A 19,238-nucleotide genomic window follows, 5' to 3' on the forward strand; every position below is an offset into this window, starting at 1 on the left:
GAATGGATGAAAGTACTGGTGATGAGAGTGTGCTGTTTAGGAGAGGCATTTCATGACAGTGGCTTTCTCTGGTGTCAGAGGGCAGAGGTCAGGGAGTGTTTTGGTGGGTTTATAGCCTGAGAACCAGGGTTGGACACAGTAATACCATCATTATTATATACCATTATTATTATTCCAGCGCTCAGAACAATGCTTAGCACATAGTAAGCACTTAACACGTACCATCATTATTATTCTGCCATAAAGCTAACAGCTCCAATCCTAGGCAGGTGGCTCCCGAAAAGAGCATGGGACTGGGAGACAGGGAACCTGGGTTCTAACTCCAATCAATCAATCAATCATTTGTATTTATTGAGCGCTTACTGTGTGCAGAGCACTGTACTAAGCGCTTGGGAAGTACAAGTTGGCAACATATAGAGACAGTCCCTATCCAACATCATCATCATCAATCGTATTTATTGAGCGCTTACTGTGTGCAGAGCACTGTACTAAGCGCTTGGGAAGTACAAGTTGGCAACATATAGAGACAGTCCCTACCCAACAGTGGGCTCACAGTCTAAAAGGGGGAGACAGAGAACAAAACCAAGCATGCTAACAAAATAAAATAAATAGAATAGATACGTACAAGTAAAATAAATAAATAGAGTAATAAATATGTACAAACATATATACATATATACAGGTGCTGTGGGGAAGGGAAGGAGGTAAGAAGAGGGGGATGGAGAGGGGGACGAGGGGAAGAGGAAGGAAGGGGCTCAGTCTAGGAAGGCCTCCTGGAGGAGGTGAGCTCTCAGTAAGGCCTTGAAGGGAGGAAGAGAAGGGTCCATATATATATATATATATATAGATATACATATGTCCAGAAGGGTCCCTGTGGACAAGGAGTGGGGGGGGGGGGGGGTTGGCCGTAATAATAATAATAATAATAATAGTAATAATAATAATAATAATCATGGCACTTATTAAGCGCTTACTCCAGTTCTGTCACTGGTACTCTGAATGACTTTAAGCAAGCGACAGAGCCTCTCCAGGCTAATTTCCTCATCTGTAAAATGGGGAAAATCTGTCAAATTAGACTTTATGCTCCTTGTAGACAGGGAGCATGTCTACCAACTCGGTTGTATTGTTCCGTCCCCAGTGCTTAGTTCAGTCCTCTGCCCACAGTAAGTGCTCGATAAGTACCATGGCTTGTTTGATTAGACTGTGAGCCCCACATAGGATGGGGTCTGGGTCTGAGCTGATGATCTTGTATCTGCCCCAAGTCTTAAGGCGTGGCTTAGTGGATAGAGCCGGGAATCAGAAGGTCATGGGTTCTAATTCCGACTCCGCCGCAGAGAAGCAGCGTGGCTCAGTGGAAAGAGCCCGGGCTTTGGAGTCACAGGTCATGGGTTTGAATCCCCGCTCCGCCACCTGTCTGCTGTGTGACCAGGGGCAAGTCACTTAACTTCTCGGAGCCTCAGTTACCTTATCTGTAAAATGGGGATGAAGACTGTGAGCCCCACGTGGGACAACCTGATCACCTTGTATCCCCCCCAGCACTTAGAACAGTGCTTTGCACATAGTAAGCGCTTAACATACGCCATCATTATTATTATTATTATTATGTCTGCTGTGTGACCTTGGGGAAGTCACTTCACTTCTCTGGGCCTCACTTACTTCCTCTGTAAAATGGGGATTGAGAGTGGGAGCTCTGTGTGGGACAGGGACTATGGCCGACCTGACTAACTTGAATCTACCCCAGTGCTTAGAACAGTGCTTGGCCTTTAATAAGCGCTTAACAAGTACCGTAATTATTATTATTATAGCAAGTGCTGAGTAAATACCATGATTATTAATCAAAGGAAAGCAGAACTGGTGCTCCAGTGCCAAACCAATGGGAGTTGTCTCCAAGTCTCTTTGGCATCGTTAATTATCTAAAAAATGGATTCCATTCCAAGGGAAGCAGCATGACCCAATGGAAAGGACATGGGCCTGTGAGTCAGAAGGACCTGGGTTCTAATCCTGATCTGCCACTTGTCTGCTGTGTAGCCCTGGGCAAGTCACTTCACTTCTCTGTGCCTCAGTTGCCTCATCTGTAAAATGGGGACAAAGACTGTGCCTGGCACAGAGTAAGCGCTTAACAAATGCTGTTAAAAAGAAAATTGAGGTGAAGGTTGGCCTGCATTTGGTTTCCGTAGTGATACCCTGTGTATCGTTAAACTGAAGAGTTCAGTATTCACTTATGGGTAGGCAACATGTGTCCGTAAATTTTGATATATTGTTCACTCCCAAGGGGCTTGTACAGTGCTCTGCACATAGTAAATGCTCAGTAAATATGATTGAATGATCGTTTGATCATGTTTTGGCTCTTGTGCTAATTGCAATCCCACCCCTCCGTAAAAAGACCTTTGTGTTTCTATTCCTTTTGCTCTAGGAAATAATAATAATAGTAATGATGGCACTTATTAAGCGCTTACTATGTGCAAAGCACCGTTCTAAGCACCGGGGAGGTTACAGGGTGATCAGGTTGTCCCACAGGGGGCTCACAGTCTTAATCCCCATTTTACAGATGAGGTAACTGAGGCACAGAGAATTGAAGTGACTTGCCCAAAGTCACACAGCTGACAATTGGCAGAGCCGGGATTTGAACCCATGACCCCCGACTCCAAAGCCCGTGCTCTTTCCACTGAGCCACGCTGAAGAAACGGGGTTTCTTCTGTACCTTTGGAAGTGGGGGTTAAAGCAGTGACACCCTATTTGAGTTTTGCTTCAATTATACGCAGCCGTGATCCCCTATCGCTGCGGGTGGAATTCAGCAGCATTCACTCTCTTCTCTGTCACCCTTAGCGTTCCCGTGGTTTGGTATGGACATTGGCGGAACGCTGGTTAAATTGGTCTACTTCGAGCCACGGGACATTACGGCTGAGGAGGAACAGGAAGAAGTGGAGAACCTGAAGAGCATCAGGAAGTACTTAACCTCCAACACGGCCTATGGGAAAACCGGGATCCGAGACGTCCACCTGGAGTTGAAGAACCTGACCATGTGTGGCCGGAAGGGGAGTCTCCACTTCATCCGCTTTCCCAGCTGTGCCATGCACAGATTTATCCAGATGGGGAGTGAGAAGAATTTCTCCAGCTTGCACACGACGCTGTGTGCCACGGGAGGTGGGGCGTTCAAGTTCGAAGAAGACTTTCGCATGGTACGTGGGAAAGGAGGGCCGGCGCGGCAGTCCTGTGTGACAGAACAAATGAAGCTGGACAAGCTGCTAGCCCCAACTCTTTTGAGTTTACCTAGCACCTTCTGCTTAAAGATAATCAATCAGTGGTATTTATTGAGCACTTACTGTGTGCACAGAATAAATGAAGCTGGACAAGCTGCTAGCCCCAACTCTTTGAGCTGACCTCATCTGTAAAATGGGGATTAAGACTGTGAGCCCCCGCAGGACAACCCGTTCACCTTGTAACCCCTCCAGCGCTTAGAGCAGTGCTTTGCACATAGTAAGCGCTTAATAAATGCCATTATTATTATTATTACCTAGCACCTTCTGCTTAAAGATAATCAATCAGTGGTATTTATTGAGCACTTACTGTGTGCACAGAACAAATGAAGCTGGACAAGCTGCTAGCCCCAACTCTTTGAGCTTACCTAGCACCTTCTGCTTAAAGATAATCAGTCAGTGGTATTTATTGAGCACTTACTATGTGCACAGCACTATCCTAAGCACTTGGGATAGTACAACAGAATTAGCAGATGTGTTCCCTGCCCTTAACGAGCTTAAAATTTAGAGGGGTAGACAATTGAGCCATCATTTATTGAGTGTTTTCTGTATAAGGAGCACTGTCTAAGCGCTTGTGAGGGTACAGAATAACAGACGGGCTTTTTTTCCAGTGTGGTATTTGTAAAGTTCTAAGTATGTGCCAGGCACTGTTGTAAGTGCCGGGGTAGTTACAAGCTAATCAGGTTGGACACAGTCCATGTCCCATATTGGGCTCACATTCTTAAACGGATTTACCAACAGAGTCGGTAGACATGTTCCCGGCGTACAATGAGGTTACAGTCTAGAGGGGGAGACGGACATTAAGATAAATAAATTACGGTTTTGCATGTAAGTGTTGTGGGGCTGAGGGACAGGTGAATAAAGAATGCAAATCCAAGTGCATGGGCAATGTAGAGGGGAATGGGGAAAGAGGAAATGGGGGCTTGGTTGGGGAAGGCCTCTTGGAGGAGATGTGGTTTTAATAAGGCTTTCAAAGTGGGAAGAGTGAGCATCTGTTGGATAGTAATAATAATAATAATAATAATAATGCTGTTAAGCACTTTTCTGTGTGCCAGACACTGTGCTAAGAGCTTGGGAAGAACCAAGATAATCAGGTAAGACACACTCCCTGTCCCGTACGTCTCAACAAACCAAGTCTTGCTGTGTGGTGTGATGAAGGCAGTAGCCGTCGTTCCCCGCTTAAAAGCAAAGAATTTGAAGCCCACGGCATGTGCTTTTTTTGTTTTTTGTTAAATAGCATTTAAGCGCTTACTATGTGCCAGGTACTGTACTAAACACTGGGGTAGATACAAGATAATAGAGGGGACACAGTCCCTCATGGGGCTCCCAGTCTTAATCCCCATTTTACAGATGAGGTAGCTGAGGCACGGAGAAGTGAAGTGACTTGCCCCAGGTCACACAGTAGACAAGCGGCAGAGGTGGAATTTGAACCCATGGCCTCTGACTTCCAATTCCATGCCGTTTCCACTAGGGCACGCTGCAAATCTCACCTCCTCCGGGAGGTCTTCCCTGCCTGAGCCCCCCTTTTCCTCTGCTCCTCCTCCCCTCCCCATCGCCCTGACTCCCTGCCTCTGCTCTACCCCGGTCCCTGCCCCACAGTACTTGTGTATACATGTACATATTTATTATTCTATTAATTTTTTAAATGATGTGTATATATCTATAATTCTATTTCTTTATATTGATGCTATTGATGCCTGTTTGTTTGGTTTTGTTGTCTGGCTCCCCTCTTCTAGACTCTGAGCCGGTTGTTGGGTAGGGATTGTCTCTGCTGAATAGTCTTTTCCAAGCGCTTAGTACAGTGCTCTGCACACAGTAAGCGCTCAATAACTATGATTGAATAAATGAATGTTAACTAACCTGTGGTGCCACATGAGGTGGGGGTGGAAGAGTTAGGAGCAGGCACCCGAACTCCTGACCTGGAGTTACCTTCTCCAACTAGAACAGGATCCGGGTTTCCATTCAGAAACTTCCGTTACAGTAAACAGATAGGTTTCAAATGCCACACACCCAAATGATGTTATAATTTAAAATGCTATACGGACAGGAAGACTTGATTGACTCTCCCTTCTTGAAATGAATCGGCAGCTACCTAAGAGGTCATCTTGTCCAGCCCCTTGCCTCTAGGCAGATAAATCATCCAGGACAGGTAGTTAATTCAGCTCTCCCTCTTTTTCCATCATGAACATATTAAATAGGTTTCCAATCCTGTTGCCAAATTATTTTTACAACAAAAGCCTAATGAGTTGTCTGCAGGGTCCAGACCAGAATGGCAGTGCGGGACCAGAGCTTAGAACAGTGCTTGGCACATAGTAAGCGCTAAACAAATACCATTATTATTATTATAAGATGCCATAAGCGTCTTGGAGTGTGGGGGACTCTGAAAGGAAACCAACAGGTGGAGTCTCCACTTTCAGAGCCCACCTACCTGTCCAAGGGAAGAGAGGCAGTGTGGTCCAGTGGAGAGAGCACAGGCTTGAGAATCACAGAACCTGGGTTCTAATCCTGGCTCCACTACTTGCCTGGTGTGTGACATTAGGCAACAGAATAGTCTATTTGACAGTGTGCAGGTGGAATATAAATACAGTCATGAGGTATAGTGGGAAGGGCTTGTGAAATGAGGGAAGAGTTTGGTGATGAGCAGTGATCTGGCGTTTCAAAGCCAGTCAATCATATTTATTGAGTGCTTACTGTGTGCAGAGCACTCTACTAAGCATTTGAGGAGGCACAACACAACAAAGTCAATAGACATGATCCCTGCTCATAAGGAGAGGAGTGGGTGCTCAGTGTGTATGCTTGATTCTTTCATTCATTCATTCAGTCGTATTTATTGAGCACTTACTGTGTGCAGAGCACTGTACTAAGCACTTGGGAAGTACAAGTCGGCAACATGTAGAGACGGTCCCTACCCAACAGCAGGCTCACAGTCTAGAAGGGAGAGACAGACAACAAAACAAAACATGTAAACAGGTGTCAAAATCGTCAGAGCAGATAGAATTAAAGCTATATGCACATCATTAACAAAATAAATAGAATAGTAAATACGTACAAGCAAAATAGAGTAATAAATCTGTACAAATATATACAAGTGCCGTGGGGAGGGGAAGGAGGTAGGGTGGGGGGATGGGGAGGAGGAGAGGAAAAAGGGGGCTCAGTCTTGGAAGGCCTCCTGGAGGAGGTGAGCTCTCAGTAGGGCTTTGAAGGGAGGAAGAGAGCAATGAATTGCTTAGTCCTGTCCGTCAATACCATAGCTTGAGGGCCAGTGTAAGTTCTTGATGCTTCTGCCTGTTCGATATTCATCCCATCCCCAGTCCCACAGCACTAATGTACATATTCCTATTCTTTGCCCCTTCCCCTCTCTGTAATTTGTTTTAACACCTGTCTTCCCCCACTAGATTGAAAGCTCCTTGAAGGCAGGGATCATGTCTACCCACTCTATTGTACTGTAGTCTCTCAAGCACTTTGTACAGTGCCCTGCACATAGTAAGTGCTCAATAAATCTTTTCAAATCCGTCGAGTCGTAGCAACTCCGTGGACATAGCCTCTTCAGAATGTCCCATCTTCTGTCATAAAGGCATTCTGGTATGTGTATCCGTGGTGTTTTCTTGGTAAAGATACAGAAGTGGTTTACCATTACCTTCCGCACAGTAAAAACCTGAGTCTCTGCCGTTGCTTTTGATCAGCATTTTGATCACTTGATCATCCGCCTTTGACTCTTTCCCATGCTGCTGTTGCCCAGCACCGGTGAATCGACTTTGTCTGTTGCTCCGGCTTAGAGCCTTCCATTTTGGGTAGCCCATGTGGCATAGCTCTAGGCTTCATCAGCTGCAATAGGGTGTCGATTCATGGAAGAGGCTCAATAAATACTGGCGGTTAATTGATTGGCAACCGAGGGCACGGTCTGGAGGAGAAATGGTAGACACAGATTGGTGAGTTTGCTCGACTCGAGGCTCAGAGGCTGTTTTTAAGGGACTTAGTGTTTTGTCCTGTGTGGAGGAAGAGGAGTTTGGTATGCAGGCTGGAATTCTGCTGCTCTGAGTTCCAGTTCTGGTTCTGAACTTGGGAAATGGTCCAGAATCCCAGACCCAGTGCTGCTTCCCTGGACTCTCCCGCCGGCCAACCCCAGCCTTACCCTCCCTTCCTGTTTCTGTCTCCTCTCCATTTCCATCATCATCATCATCAATCGTATTTATTGAGCGCTTACTGTGTGCAGAGCACTGTACTAAGCGCTTGGGAAGTACAAGTTGGCAACATATAGAGACAGTCCCTACCCAACAGTGGGCTCACAGTCTAAAAGGGGGAGACAGAGAACAAAACCAAACATACTAACAAAATAAAATAAATAGAATAGATATGTACAAGTAAAATAAATAAATAGAGTAACAAATATGTACAAACATATATATATATATACAGGTGCAGTGGGGAAGGGAAGGAGGCAAGATGGGGGGAATGGAGAAGGGTACGAGGGGGAGAGGAAGGAAGGGGCTCAGTCTGGGAAGGCCTCCTGGAGGAGGTGAGCTCTCAGCAGGGCCTTGAAGGGAGGAAGAGAGCTACCTTGGCAGATGGGCAGAGGGAGGGCATTCCAGGCCCGGGGGATGACGTGGGCCGGGGGCCGATGGCGGGACAGGCGAGAATGAGGTACGGTGAGGAGATTAGCGGCGGAGGGGCGGAGGGTGCGGGCTGGGCTGGAGAAGGAGAGAAGGGAGGTGAGGTAGGAGGGGGCGAGGTGATGGAGAGCCTTGAAGCCCAGGGTGAGGCAGATTGATTGGTAGCCATTGGAGATTTTTGAGGAGGGGAGTAACATGCCCAGAGCGTTTCTGGACAAAGACAATCTGGGCAGCAGCATGAAGTATGGATTGAAGTGGGGAGAGACACGAGGATGGGAGATCAGAGAGAAGGCTGATGCAGTAGTCCAGACGGTATAGGATGAGAGCTTGAACGAGCAGGGTAGCGGTGTGGATGGAGAGGAAAGGGCGGATCTTGGCAATGTTGCGGAGCTGAGACTGGCAGGTTTTGGTGACGGCTTGGATGTGAGGGGTGAACGAGAGAGTGGAGTCGAGGATGACACCAAGGTTGCGGGCTTGTGAGACAAGAAGGATGGTAGTGCCGTCAACAGAGATGGGAAAGTCAGGGAGAGGGCAGGGTTTGGGAGGGAAGACAAGGAGTTCAGTCTTGGACATGTTGAGTTTTAGGTGGCGGGCAGACATCCAGATGGAGATGTCCTGAAGGCAGGAGGAGATGCGAGCCTGGAGAGAGGGGGAGAGAGCAGGGGCAGAGATGGAGATCTGGGTGTCATCAGCGTAGAGATGATAGTTGAAGCCGTGGGAGCGAATGAGGTCACCAAGGGAGTGGGTGTATATTGAGAACAGAAGGGGACCAAGCACTGAACCTTGGGGAACCCCCACAGTAAGAGGATTGGAGGGGGAGGAGGAGCCTGCAAAAGAGACTGAGAATGAACGACCGGAGAGATAAGAGGAGAACCAGGAGAGGACGGAGTCTGTGAAGCCAAGGTCAGATAGTGTGTTGAGGAGAAGGGAGTGGTCCACAGTGTCGAAGGCAGCTGAGAGGTCGCAGAGGATTAGTATATAGTATGAGCCATTGGATTTTGCAAGCAGGAGGTCATTGGTGACCTTTGAGAGGGCAGTTTCCATGGAATGTAGGGAACAGAAGCCAGACTGGAGGGGGTTGTTGTTGAGGAATTCGAGGCAGCGTGTGTAGACAGCTCGTTTCCACCCAGAAGCCGTAGGCTGGTGAAGCCAGGGATTGACAGGGCTAAGAAAGGAAAGGGTGGGGTTAGGGAGTGGAGAGAAGACTATCGCCTCCCATTGAAGCCTGCCCCCAGGCCTCAGCCCTAGGCAAGCTTGCCCAGAGGAGTAGAGGGAACCACATCACTCCTATTCATTCATTCATTGTTGTATTTATTGAGCACTTACTGTGTACAAAGCACTGTACTAAGTGCTTGGGAGCATATAATATAAGAACAGGCACATTCCTGACAAGTTCACAGTCTAGAAGGGGAGACAGATTTTAATATAAATAGATACATAAATTACAGACCCCATTCCCTCTCATTTCATCTCTCTCCCCTTCCCTCCTCCCCTCATTAACTTCCATCTTCAGCCACTCACTCTCCACTGGTTCCTTCCTCTCTGCCTTCAAACATGCCCATGTCTCCCCCATCCTAAAAACCCCCTCTCTTGACCCCACCTCCCCTTCTAGTTATCGCCCTATTTCCCTCCTACCCTTCCTTTCCAAACTCCTAGAATGAGTCTACACTCGTTGCCTTGAATTCTTCAACGCCAACTCTCTCCTTGACCCCCTTCAATATGGCTTCCGTCCCCTCCACTCCACCGAAACTGCCCTCTCAAAGATCACCAATGACCTCCTTCTTGCCAAATCCAATGGCTCCTACTCCTACTCCAATGGCTCCTACTCCATCCTAATCCTCCTCGACCTCTCAGCTGACACTGTGGACCTCCCCCTTCTCCTCAACATGCTATCCAACCTTGGCTTCACAGACTCCACCCTTTTCTGGTTCTCCTCTTATCTCTCTAGCCATTCATTCTCAGTCTCCTTTGTGGGCTGTTCCTTCCCCTCCCATCTGCTTACTGTAGGGGTTCCTCAAGGGTCAGTTCTTGGTCCCCTTCTGTTCTCTATCTACACTCACTCCCTCGGTGAACTCATTTGCTCCCACAGCTTCAACTGTCATCTCTATGCCGATGACACCCAACTCTACATCTCTGCCCCTGCTCTCTCCCCCTCCCTCCAGGCTCGTATCTCCTCCAGCCTTCAGGTCATCTCCATCTGGATGTCTGCTCGCCATCTAAAACTCAATATGTCCAAGACTGAGCTCCTTATCTTCCCTCCCAAGCCCTGCCCTCTCCCTGACTTTCCCGTCACTGTAGACGACACTACCATCGTTCCCGTCTCACAAGCCCGCCACCTTGGTGTCATCCTCGACTCCACTCTCTTGTTCACCCGACACATCCAATCCATCACGAAAACCTGCCGGTCTCACCTCCAAAGCATTGCCATGGGAAGCAGCGTGGCTCAGTGGAAAGAGCCTGGGCTTGGGAGTCAGAGGTCATGGGTTCTAATCCTGGCTCTGCCACATGTCTGCTGTGTGACCTTGGGCAAGTCACTTAACTTCTCTGAGCCTCAGTTACCTCATCTGTAAAATGGGGATTAAGACTGTGAGCCCCACATAGGGCAACCTGATCACCTTGTATCCCTGCAGCGCTTAGAACAATGCATTGCACATAGGAAGCACTTAACAAATGCCATCGTTATTATTAAGATCCGGCTTTTCCTCTCCATCCAAACCGCTACCTTGCTGGTTCAATTTCTCATCCTACCTTGGGTACCTCATCTGTAAAATGGGGATTAAGACTGTGAGCCCCCCGTGGGACAACCTGATCACCTTGTAACCTCCCCAGCGCTTAGAACAGTGCTTTGCACATAGTAAGCGCTTAATAAATGCTATCATTATTATTATATTATCTTGACTGGATTACTGCATCAGCCTTCTCTCTGATCTCCCATCCTCCTGTCTCTCCCCACTTCAGTCCATACTTCATTCTGTGGCCTGGATTATCTTTGTACAGAAACGCTCTGGGCATGTTACTCCCCTCCTCAAAAATCTCTAGTGGCTGCCTGTCAACCTATGCTTCAAGCAAAAACTCCTCACTCTTGGCTTCAAGGCTCTCTATCACCTCGCCCCCTCCTACCTCACCTCCCTTCTCTCCTTCTACAGCCCAGCCTGCACCCTCCGCTCCTCTGCTGCTAACCTCCTCACTGTGCCTCATTCTCTCCTGTCCTGCTGTCGAACCCCAGCCCACGTCCACCCCCTGGCCTGGAATGCCCTCCCTCTACACATTCGCCAAGCTAGCTCTCTTCCTTCCTTCAAAGCCCTACTGAGAACTCACCTCCTTATTCATTCATTCATTCATTCATTCATTCATTCATTCAATCGTATTTATTGAGCACTTACTGTGTGCAGAGCACTGTACTAAGCGCTTGGGAAGTACAAGTTGGCAACATATAGAGATGGTCCCTACCCAGCAGTGGGCTCACAGTCTAGAAGGGGGAGACAGAGAACAAAACAAAATGTATTAACAAAATAAAATAAATAGAATAAATATGTACAAATAAAATAAATAAATAGAGTAATAAATGCATGCAAACATATATACATATATACAGGTGCTGTGGGGAGGGGAAGGAGGTAAGGCGGGGGGGATGTAAAGGGGAAGGAGGGAGAGAGGAAGGAGAGGGCTCAGTTTGGGAAGGCTTCCTGGAGGAGGTGAGCTTTCAGTAGGGCCTTGAAGGGAGGAAGAGAGCTAGCTTGGCGGATGTGCGGAGGGAGGGCATTTCAGGCCAGGGGGATGACGTGGGCCGGGGGTCGAAGGTGGGACAGGTGAGAACGAGGCACAGTGAGGAGATTAGCGGCAGAGGAGCGGAGGGTGCGGGCTGGGCTGTAGAAGGAGAGAAGGGAGGTGAGGTAGGAGGGGGTGAGGGGATGGACAGCCTTGAAGCCGAGGGTGAAGAGTTTCTGCCTGATGCGTAGGTTGATTCGTAGCCTCTGGAGATTTTTGAGGATTTTTGAGGCTTCCTTCAGGAAGCCTTCCCAGACTGAGCCCCCTTTTTCCTCTCCTCCTCCCCATCCCCCCCACCCCACCTCCTTCCCCTCCCCACAGCACTTGTATATATTTGTACATATTTATTACTCTATTTTACTTGTACATATTTACTATTCTATTTAATTTGTTAATGATGTGCATATAGCTTTAATTCTATTTGTTCTGACGATTTTGACACCTGTCTACATGTTTTGTTTTGTTGTCTGTCTCCCCCTTCTAGACTGCGAGCCTGTTGTTGGGTAGGGACCGTCTCTATATGTTGCCGACTTGTACTTCCCATGCGCTTAGTACAGTGCTCTGCACACAGTAAGCACTCAATAAACACGACTGAATTAATGAACGAATATATACAGATATATACATATGTGCTGTGGGGGTGGAGAGAAGATGAATGAAGGAGCCAGCAAGCGGCGCAAAAGGGAGTGGGAGAAGAAAGGGGGGCTTAGTTAGGGAAGGCTTCTTGGAGGAGAATGCCGAAGTAGGAAATGCAGTGCTTGACCATTGTTTGGGGCTCTGGCGAAGGAGCCTGGACTAGTGGATGAAGTCAGAAGGATCTGGGCTCTACTCCTGGCTCCACCACTTGACTGCTGTGTCATCCTTGGGGCAAGTCACTTCACTTCTCCATGCCTCAGTATCCTCATCTGTAAAATGGGGATGAAGCCTGGGAGCCCCATGTGGGACAGGAACCGTGTCCAACCTGATTTGATTGTGTCTACACCTCAGCGTTTAGTGCAGTGCCTGGAACGTGATAAGCCCTTAACAAATACCACTGTTGTGCTTATTTAGGCGAGGGATGGACACTCATGAAAGTCTCGTTCTGTTCCAGATCGCTGACCTGCAGCTCCATAAACTGGATGAACTAGACTGCCTCATCCAAGGCCTGCTCTATGTGGACTCTGTAGGCTTCAATGGCAAACCCGAGTGTTACTACTTCGAAAAACCCACGGACCCCAACCTGTGTCTGAAAAAGCCGTACTGCCTTGATAACCCGTACCCTATGTTACTGGTCAACATGGGCTCGGGAGTGAGCATCCTAGCGGTCTATTCCAAGGACAACTACAAAAGAGTGACAGGGACCAGGTAACGACATCTTCCCCGGCCCAACCCCCCTCTTGCCTCCCCGGAGAGGGATGTCCCTCGCCGGAAAGTCCGGTCAGAAGAAGGTGGCTCTTCGTCACATTCAGCCTGCATACGCGGTGCAAGTGCTTCAGTAATAATGATTATAATGGCATTTATTAAGCGCTTTCTATGTGCAAAGCGCTGTTCTAAGCGCTGGGGAGGATACAAGGTGATCAGATTGTCCCACGTGGGGCTCACAGTCTTCATCCCCATTTTACAGATGAGGTAACTGAGGCACAGAGAAGTTAAGTGACTTGCCCAAAGTCACACAGCTGACAACTGGCGGAGCCGGGATTTGAACCCGTGACCTCTGACTCCAAAGCCCGCGCTCTTTCCACTGAGCCATGCTGCTTCTCATGGCTAATGCGTCCCGGCTAAAAAAACGAGCCCTAAACAAGAGGGGAAAGCAGCGTGGCTCAGTGGAAAGAGCACGGGCTTTGGAGTCAGAGGTCAGGGGTTCAAATCCCGGCTCCGCCAATTGTCAGCTGTGTGACTTTGGGCAAGTCACTCAACTTCTCTGTGCCTGTTACCTCGTCTGTAAAATGGGGATTAAAACTGTAAACCCCCCGTGGCACAACCTGATCACCTTGTAACTCCCCAACGCTTAGAACTGTGCTTTGCACATAGTAAATGCTTAATAAATGCCATCATTATTATTATTATTATGGGAAGCCTTGTGTTTAGAGCACGGGCCTGGGAGCCAGAGGACCTGGGTTCTAATCCTGGCTTCGCCATTTGCCTGCTGTGTGACCCTGGGCAGGTCACTTGTCCGTGTCTCAGTTTCCTCAACTGCAAAATGGGGATTCAGTAATAATTGTGGTATTTGTTAAGCACTTACTATGTGCTGGGCACTGTACTAAGCTCTGGGGTGGACACAAGAGAATCGGGTTGGATACAGTCCCTGCCCCACTTGGGGCCCACAGTCTCAATCCCCATTTTACAGTTGAGGTAACTGAGGCCCAGAGAATAATAATAATAATAATAATGGTATTTGTTAAGCGCTTACTGTGTGCAAAGCACTGTCCTAAGTGCTGGGGAGGTTATGAGGTGATCAGGTTGTCCCATGGGGAGCTCACAGTTTTAATCCCATTTTACAGATAAGTGACTTGCCCAAAGTCACACAGCTGACAGTTGGTGGAGCCGGGATTTGAACCCATGACCTCTGACTCCAAAGCCCATGCTCTTTCCACTGAGCCACGCTGCTTCTCTTCCTCCTTCGTACTTGACTGTGACCCTTGCTTGGGATAGGGAGTGTGTTCGGCCTGATTAACTTGTTCTGACCACAGCACTTAGAACAATGCTGACCCATAGTAAGCGCTTAATAAATAACATAAAAAGTGATCTAAATTATTTGACAGTGCTGTAGTTCATTCATCGTTCTGGGAGTCACATCCGGAGTCCCCGGCAACCGTCCCTCCGTGCTCGTCCTTGCCTTGGTCTTGGGTTGAGGAAGAGGGCTACCCTGACTACCTCCCTGGGAAGAGCAGAGAGCCTTGTTAAATCAATCGATCAATCAATCGTATTTATTGAGCGCTTACTGTGTGCAGAACACTGTACTAAGCGCTTGGGAAGTACAAGCTGGCAACATATAGAGACAGTCCCTACCCAACAGTGGGCTCACAGTCTAGAATGAGTTTCTAGGACAGTGAGTGGGCTCCGGAGGATGGGTTGGTGAGAGGAGCAGGGATGAGAGTTGGGAGATTTTTCCTAGTTGTCCCGTAATCCACTACTGCTACTTTTTGCAGTTCTTCTAAAAGGTAAAGGAAGGTGGTAAAGGAGGGGGCATGACTGGTGGTCCATTCTGCAGTCCCTGGGTGTCTCTAACACTGCCCACAGGATGTTCTCTCCCTCAGTCCCCTCCCCCCATCCCTGAATTCCAGGGTACTAATAATAATAGTAATTATGGTATTTAAGTGCTTACTATGTGCCAAACACTATTCTAAGCTCTGGGGCAGATACGGGGTAATCAGGTTGTCCCACATGAGGCTCACAGTCTTAATCCCCATTTTACAGATGAAGTAACTGAGGCCCAGAGAAGTTATGTGGTTTGCCAAGGTCACGCAGCTGACAAGTGGTAGAGCCAGAATTAGAACCCATGTCCTCTGACTCCGAAGCCCGTGCTCTTTCCACTAAGCCATGCTGCATCCCCAGAGTGCAGGGTACCTGCACCAGGGACTAGGTCTTGCGTAGATCGATAACGATTTTGGGGTTTAAGTGCTTACGAGGTACCAAGCAATGTGCTAGCTCCTGGGGTCATTCACTCGGTCCGTCAGTTGAATTTATTAAGCGCTTACTGGGTTCAGAACACTGTACTGAGCACTTAGAGAAGCAGCGTGGCTCAGTTGAAAGAGCCTGGGCTTTGAAGTTAGAGGTCACGGGTTCAAATCCTGTCTCCGCCAATTGTCAGCTGTGTGACTTTGGGCAAGTCACTCAACTTCTCTGTGCCTCGGTTACCTCATCTGTAAAATGGGGATTAAGACTGTGAGCCCCCCGTGGGACAATCTGATCACCTTGCAACTCCCCAGCGCTTTGAACAGTGCTTTGCACATAGTAAGCGCTTAATAGATGCCATTATTATTATGATTATTAATCAGATCAGACACAACCCTTGTCCCACATGGGGTTCACAGTTTATGAGGGTGGGAGAATAGGTATTTAAACTCCATTTTACAGAGGAGGAGACCAGTGCACAGATCAATCAATCAGTGGTATTTATTGAGCGCTTACTATTCATTCAGTTGTATTTATTGAGTGCTAACTGTGTGCAGAGCACTGTACTAAGGGCTTGGGAGAGTACAGTGCAACAGAATTAGAAGACACGTTCCCTGCCCATAACTAGCTTACAGTCTGGAGGGCGAGAGAGACATTACTATGAATAAATAAGTCATTTATAATAATAATTTAAAGATATGTGCCTAAGTGCTGTGGGGTTGGGGATGGAGTGAATATCAAATATCCAAAGTTCACAGATCAAAGTGCATAGATGAGGCAGAAGGGAAAGGAAGCTGGGAAAAAGAGGGCCGAAGCAGGGCGATTTGGAGGAAAAGGAGAGGAAAATTATTTCCCTTTAAAATAATAGTGATAATAATAATGATGGCATTTATTAAGCGCTTACTATGTGCAAAGCACTGTTCTAAGCGCTGGGGAGGTTACAAGGTGATCAGATTGTCCCATGGGGGCTCACGGTCTTAATCCCCATTTTACAGATGAGGTAAACTCCCAGCATTGCCAAAGGACATGTTCTTTCACTCATTCAGTTGTATTTGTTGAGTGCTTACTGTACTAAGTGTTTGGGAGAGTACACTATAACAATAAACAGACACATTCCCCACCTACAAGGAGCTTAGGGTCTAGAGGGGAGTTCCAAAACCGTGTCCCCAACCTCAGGGCCTGGTTTCGTGGTCCTGTTGGCTCAGGGAAATGACAGTGGGGGTTGGGATTCTGTCCTGTTGGGAGCAGACCCCCCCGTGGCTACTCCCTCAGGCCCGGAGCCACTTTAGGGTTTGTACATATTTATTACTCTATTTATTTATTTATTTATTTATTTATTTATTTATTTATCTTACATGTACATATCTATTCGATTTATTTTATTTTGTTAGTATGTTTGGTTTTGTTCTCTGTCTCCCCCTTCTAGACTGTGAGCCCACTGTTGGGTAGGGACTGTCTCTATGTGTTGCCGACTTGTACTTCCCAAGCGCTTAGTACAGTGCTCTGCACACAGTAAGTGCTCAATAAATGCGATTGATTGATTGAGTCGGAAATGGGGAACCTGCCTCCCAAAGGGGAAGCGAGCGGAGGGATGTGCCCTGGACCGGTCAGCTAGAAGATCCTTGTTTCGGGGCTCCGCCCCGCAGAGAGAGGTGTTGTTGGACAATCAGCACAGCCTGATCCCGCCCCGGACACCTCTCCCGTGACAGCCACGTCCCCGCAGGCGGACGCAGACCGGAGTGGAAGCCTTGGGCCCGATTCAAGTTGGAAACACGGCATGGAAAAAATGTGGCCCTGGGAGCTAGAGAAGCTGGATTCTAATCCCAGCTCTGCCACTTCGAGAAGCGGTGTGGCTCAGTGAATAGACCACGGGCCAGAGAGTCAGAAGGTCCTAGGTTCTGTCATTTGTCTGCTGTGTGACCGTGGACAAGTCACAACTTCTCTGTGCTTTGGTTACCTCCTCTGTAAAATGGGGATTAAATAAATAATAATAATGATGGCATTTGTTAAGCGCTCACTATGTGCGAAGCACTGTTCTAAGCGTCAGTGGCGAGGGGGTGTACAATGTGATCAGGTTGTCCCACATGGGACTCACAGTCTTAATCCCCATTTTACAGATGAGGTAACTGAGGCCCAGAGAAGTTAAGTGACTTGCCGAAAGTCACACAGCTGACAAGTGGCGCAGCCAGGATTAGAACCCGTGACCTCTGACTCCCAAGCCCGGGCTCTTTCCATTGAGCCATGTTGTTTCTGTGAACCCCGTGTGGGACATGGACTGTGTCCAACCTAATTAGCTCCTATCTGCCCCAGCACTTAGAACAGTGCCTCGCACATAATAAGCACTTTAACAGATACCACAATTATTATTATTTGCTAACTGTGGTACCTTTGGCAAGTCACCTAACTTCTCTGTGCCTCAGTTACCTCATCTCTAAAGTGGAGGTAACACTGTGAGCCTCACGTGTGACAGGAACTGTGTCCAACCTGATTAGTTTGAACCTATCCCAGCACTTAATACAGTTCCTGGCACATACTGAGCACTTAAAAATGACTTTAAGTCCAAGAGTTATCTAAAGTAAACAGATTATCCCATCATCCCTTGAGTTAAGGTAACTTTTAGGTGAAAGGGATGTAGGCCAAGCCCTACTTGTATCCTGGGAACTCTACCCAGCAATATAAGATGGTTACATTAACCCCTAAACACTGGATATTCACCCCACGCACAGCCTATACACTCTGCCATTTCCCCTGTTTGTAATTTATTTTAATGTCTACCTCCCCCTGTAAATTGTAAGCTCCTTGAGGGCAGGAATCATGTCTGCCAACCTCATGGTACTCTCCCAAGTGCTTAGAACAATGCTCTGTACACAGCAAGCATTCAGGAAATACCACTGATTGACTGACTGGTTGGTTGTAAAGCCCTGGCATATACATGGTGTTATGCATTAGAAATAGATAATTCAAGGAAAAAATGAGCAGGGTTTATTCATTTCTAAATTCAGATACATTTGGGTGTATTTTGGATTTTATTTTAGTTTTATTTTGTAAGAGAAGGATTTCTTAGGTAATATCACTCGCTTTTGGTGTTTGCAAGATAAGCTGTGGTATTTTTTAAGCCCTAAACTACATGCCAAGCACTGGGGTAGATACTAGGTTCCACATGGGGCCCACAAGTAAGAGGGAGGAAAGGTATCGAATCTTCATTTTGCGGATGAGGGAACTGTGGCTCAGAGAAGTTTTTTTTTATTTAATGGCATTTATTAAGCGCTTACTATGTGCAAAGCACTGTTCTAAACGCTGGAGAGGTTACAAGATGATCAGGTTGTCCCACGGGGGGCTCACAGTCTTCATCCCCATTTTACAGATGAGGTAACTGAGGCCCAGAGAAGTTAAGTGACTTGCCCAAAGTCACACAGCTAATTGGCGGAGCTGGGATTTGAACCCATGACCTCTGACTCCAAAGCCCGTGCTCTTTCCCACTGAGCCACGCTGCTTCTGTCCAAGGTCACATAGCACAGAAGTGGCAGAACTGGGATTTGAACTCAGGTCCTCAGATTCATTCATTCATTCAGTTGTATTTATTGAGCACTTACTGTGTGCAGGGCACTGTACTAAGCGCTTGGGAAGTACAGGTTGGCAACATATAGAGACGGTCCCTACTCGACAACGGCCTCACAGTCTAGAAGGGGGAGACAGACTCCCTGGCTTGTGCTCTTCCTGCTAAGCTACAGTGCTTGCAAATGACACGGACGGCCTCTCGACCGCCCCAGATCTAGCAACTTTAAGGCAAACCTGCCTAATTTATGGTGTAGAGTCTGCCATCAGCCGCCAAATTAACAGCAGCCAAATCTTGGTTTGAAGGTGAGGTGGTATAAGGGAGTGAGAAGCTGCGCCGACTTCACTCCACCAAGAGATTAGCAGAAACCGGCCACCAGTGCCAGGCACCCATAGGGCACTTTAGATTTCTTAGAGTAGGCAGAAGGGAAATGACCAATTCTTCTCCGGCTCA

General features: G+C 47.6%; 1 protein-coding gene across 1 annotated transcript in view; it reads left to right on the forward strand.

The window, feature by feature from the left end:
* Window positions 1-19,238, forward strand: part of PANK1 (pantothenate kinase 1) — a 75,431-nt gene that overhangs the window by 38,560 nt on the left and 17,633 nt on the right. Inside the window, exons 3-4 of the mRNA XM_038743955.1 lie at window positions 2,827-3,179; window positions 12,726-12,979. Of these exons, the coding sequence (XP_038599883.1) occupies window positions 2,827-3,179; window positions 12,726-12,979 (607 nt within the window). The remainder of the gene's footprint in view (window positions 1-2,826; window positions 3,180-12,725; window positions 12,980-19,238) is intronic.

Source organism: Tachyglossus aculeatus, chromosome 3 (genome assembly GCF_015852505.1).
Source record: "Tachyglossus aculeatus isolate mTacAcu1 chromosome 3, mTacAcu1.pri, whole genome shotgun sequence".
NCBI classification, from domain to species: domain Eukaryota; kingdom Metazoa; phylum Chordata; class Mammalia; order Monotremata; family Tachyglossidae; genus Tachyglossus; species Tachyglossus aculeatus.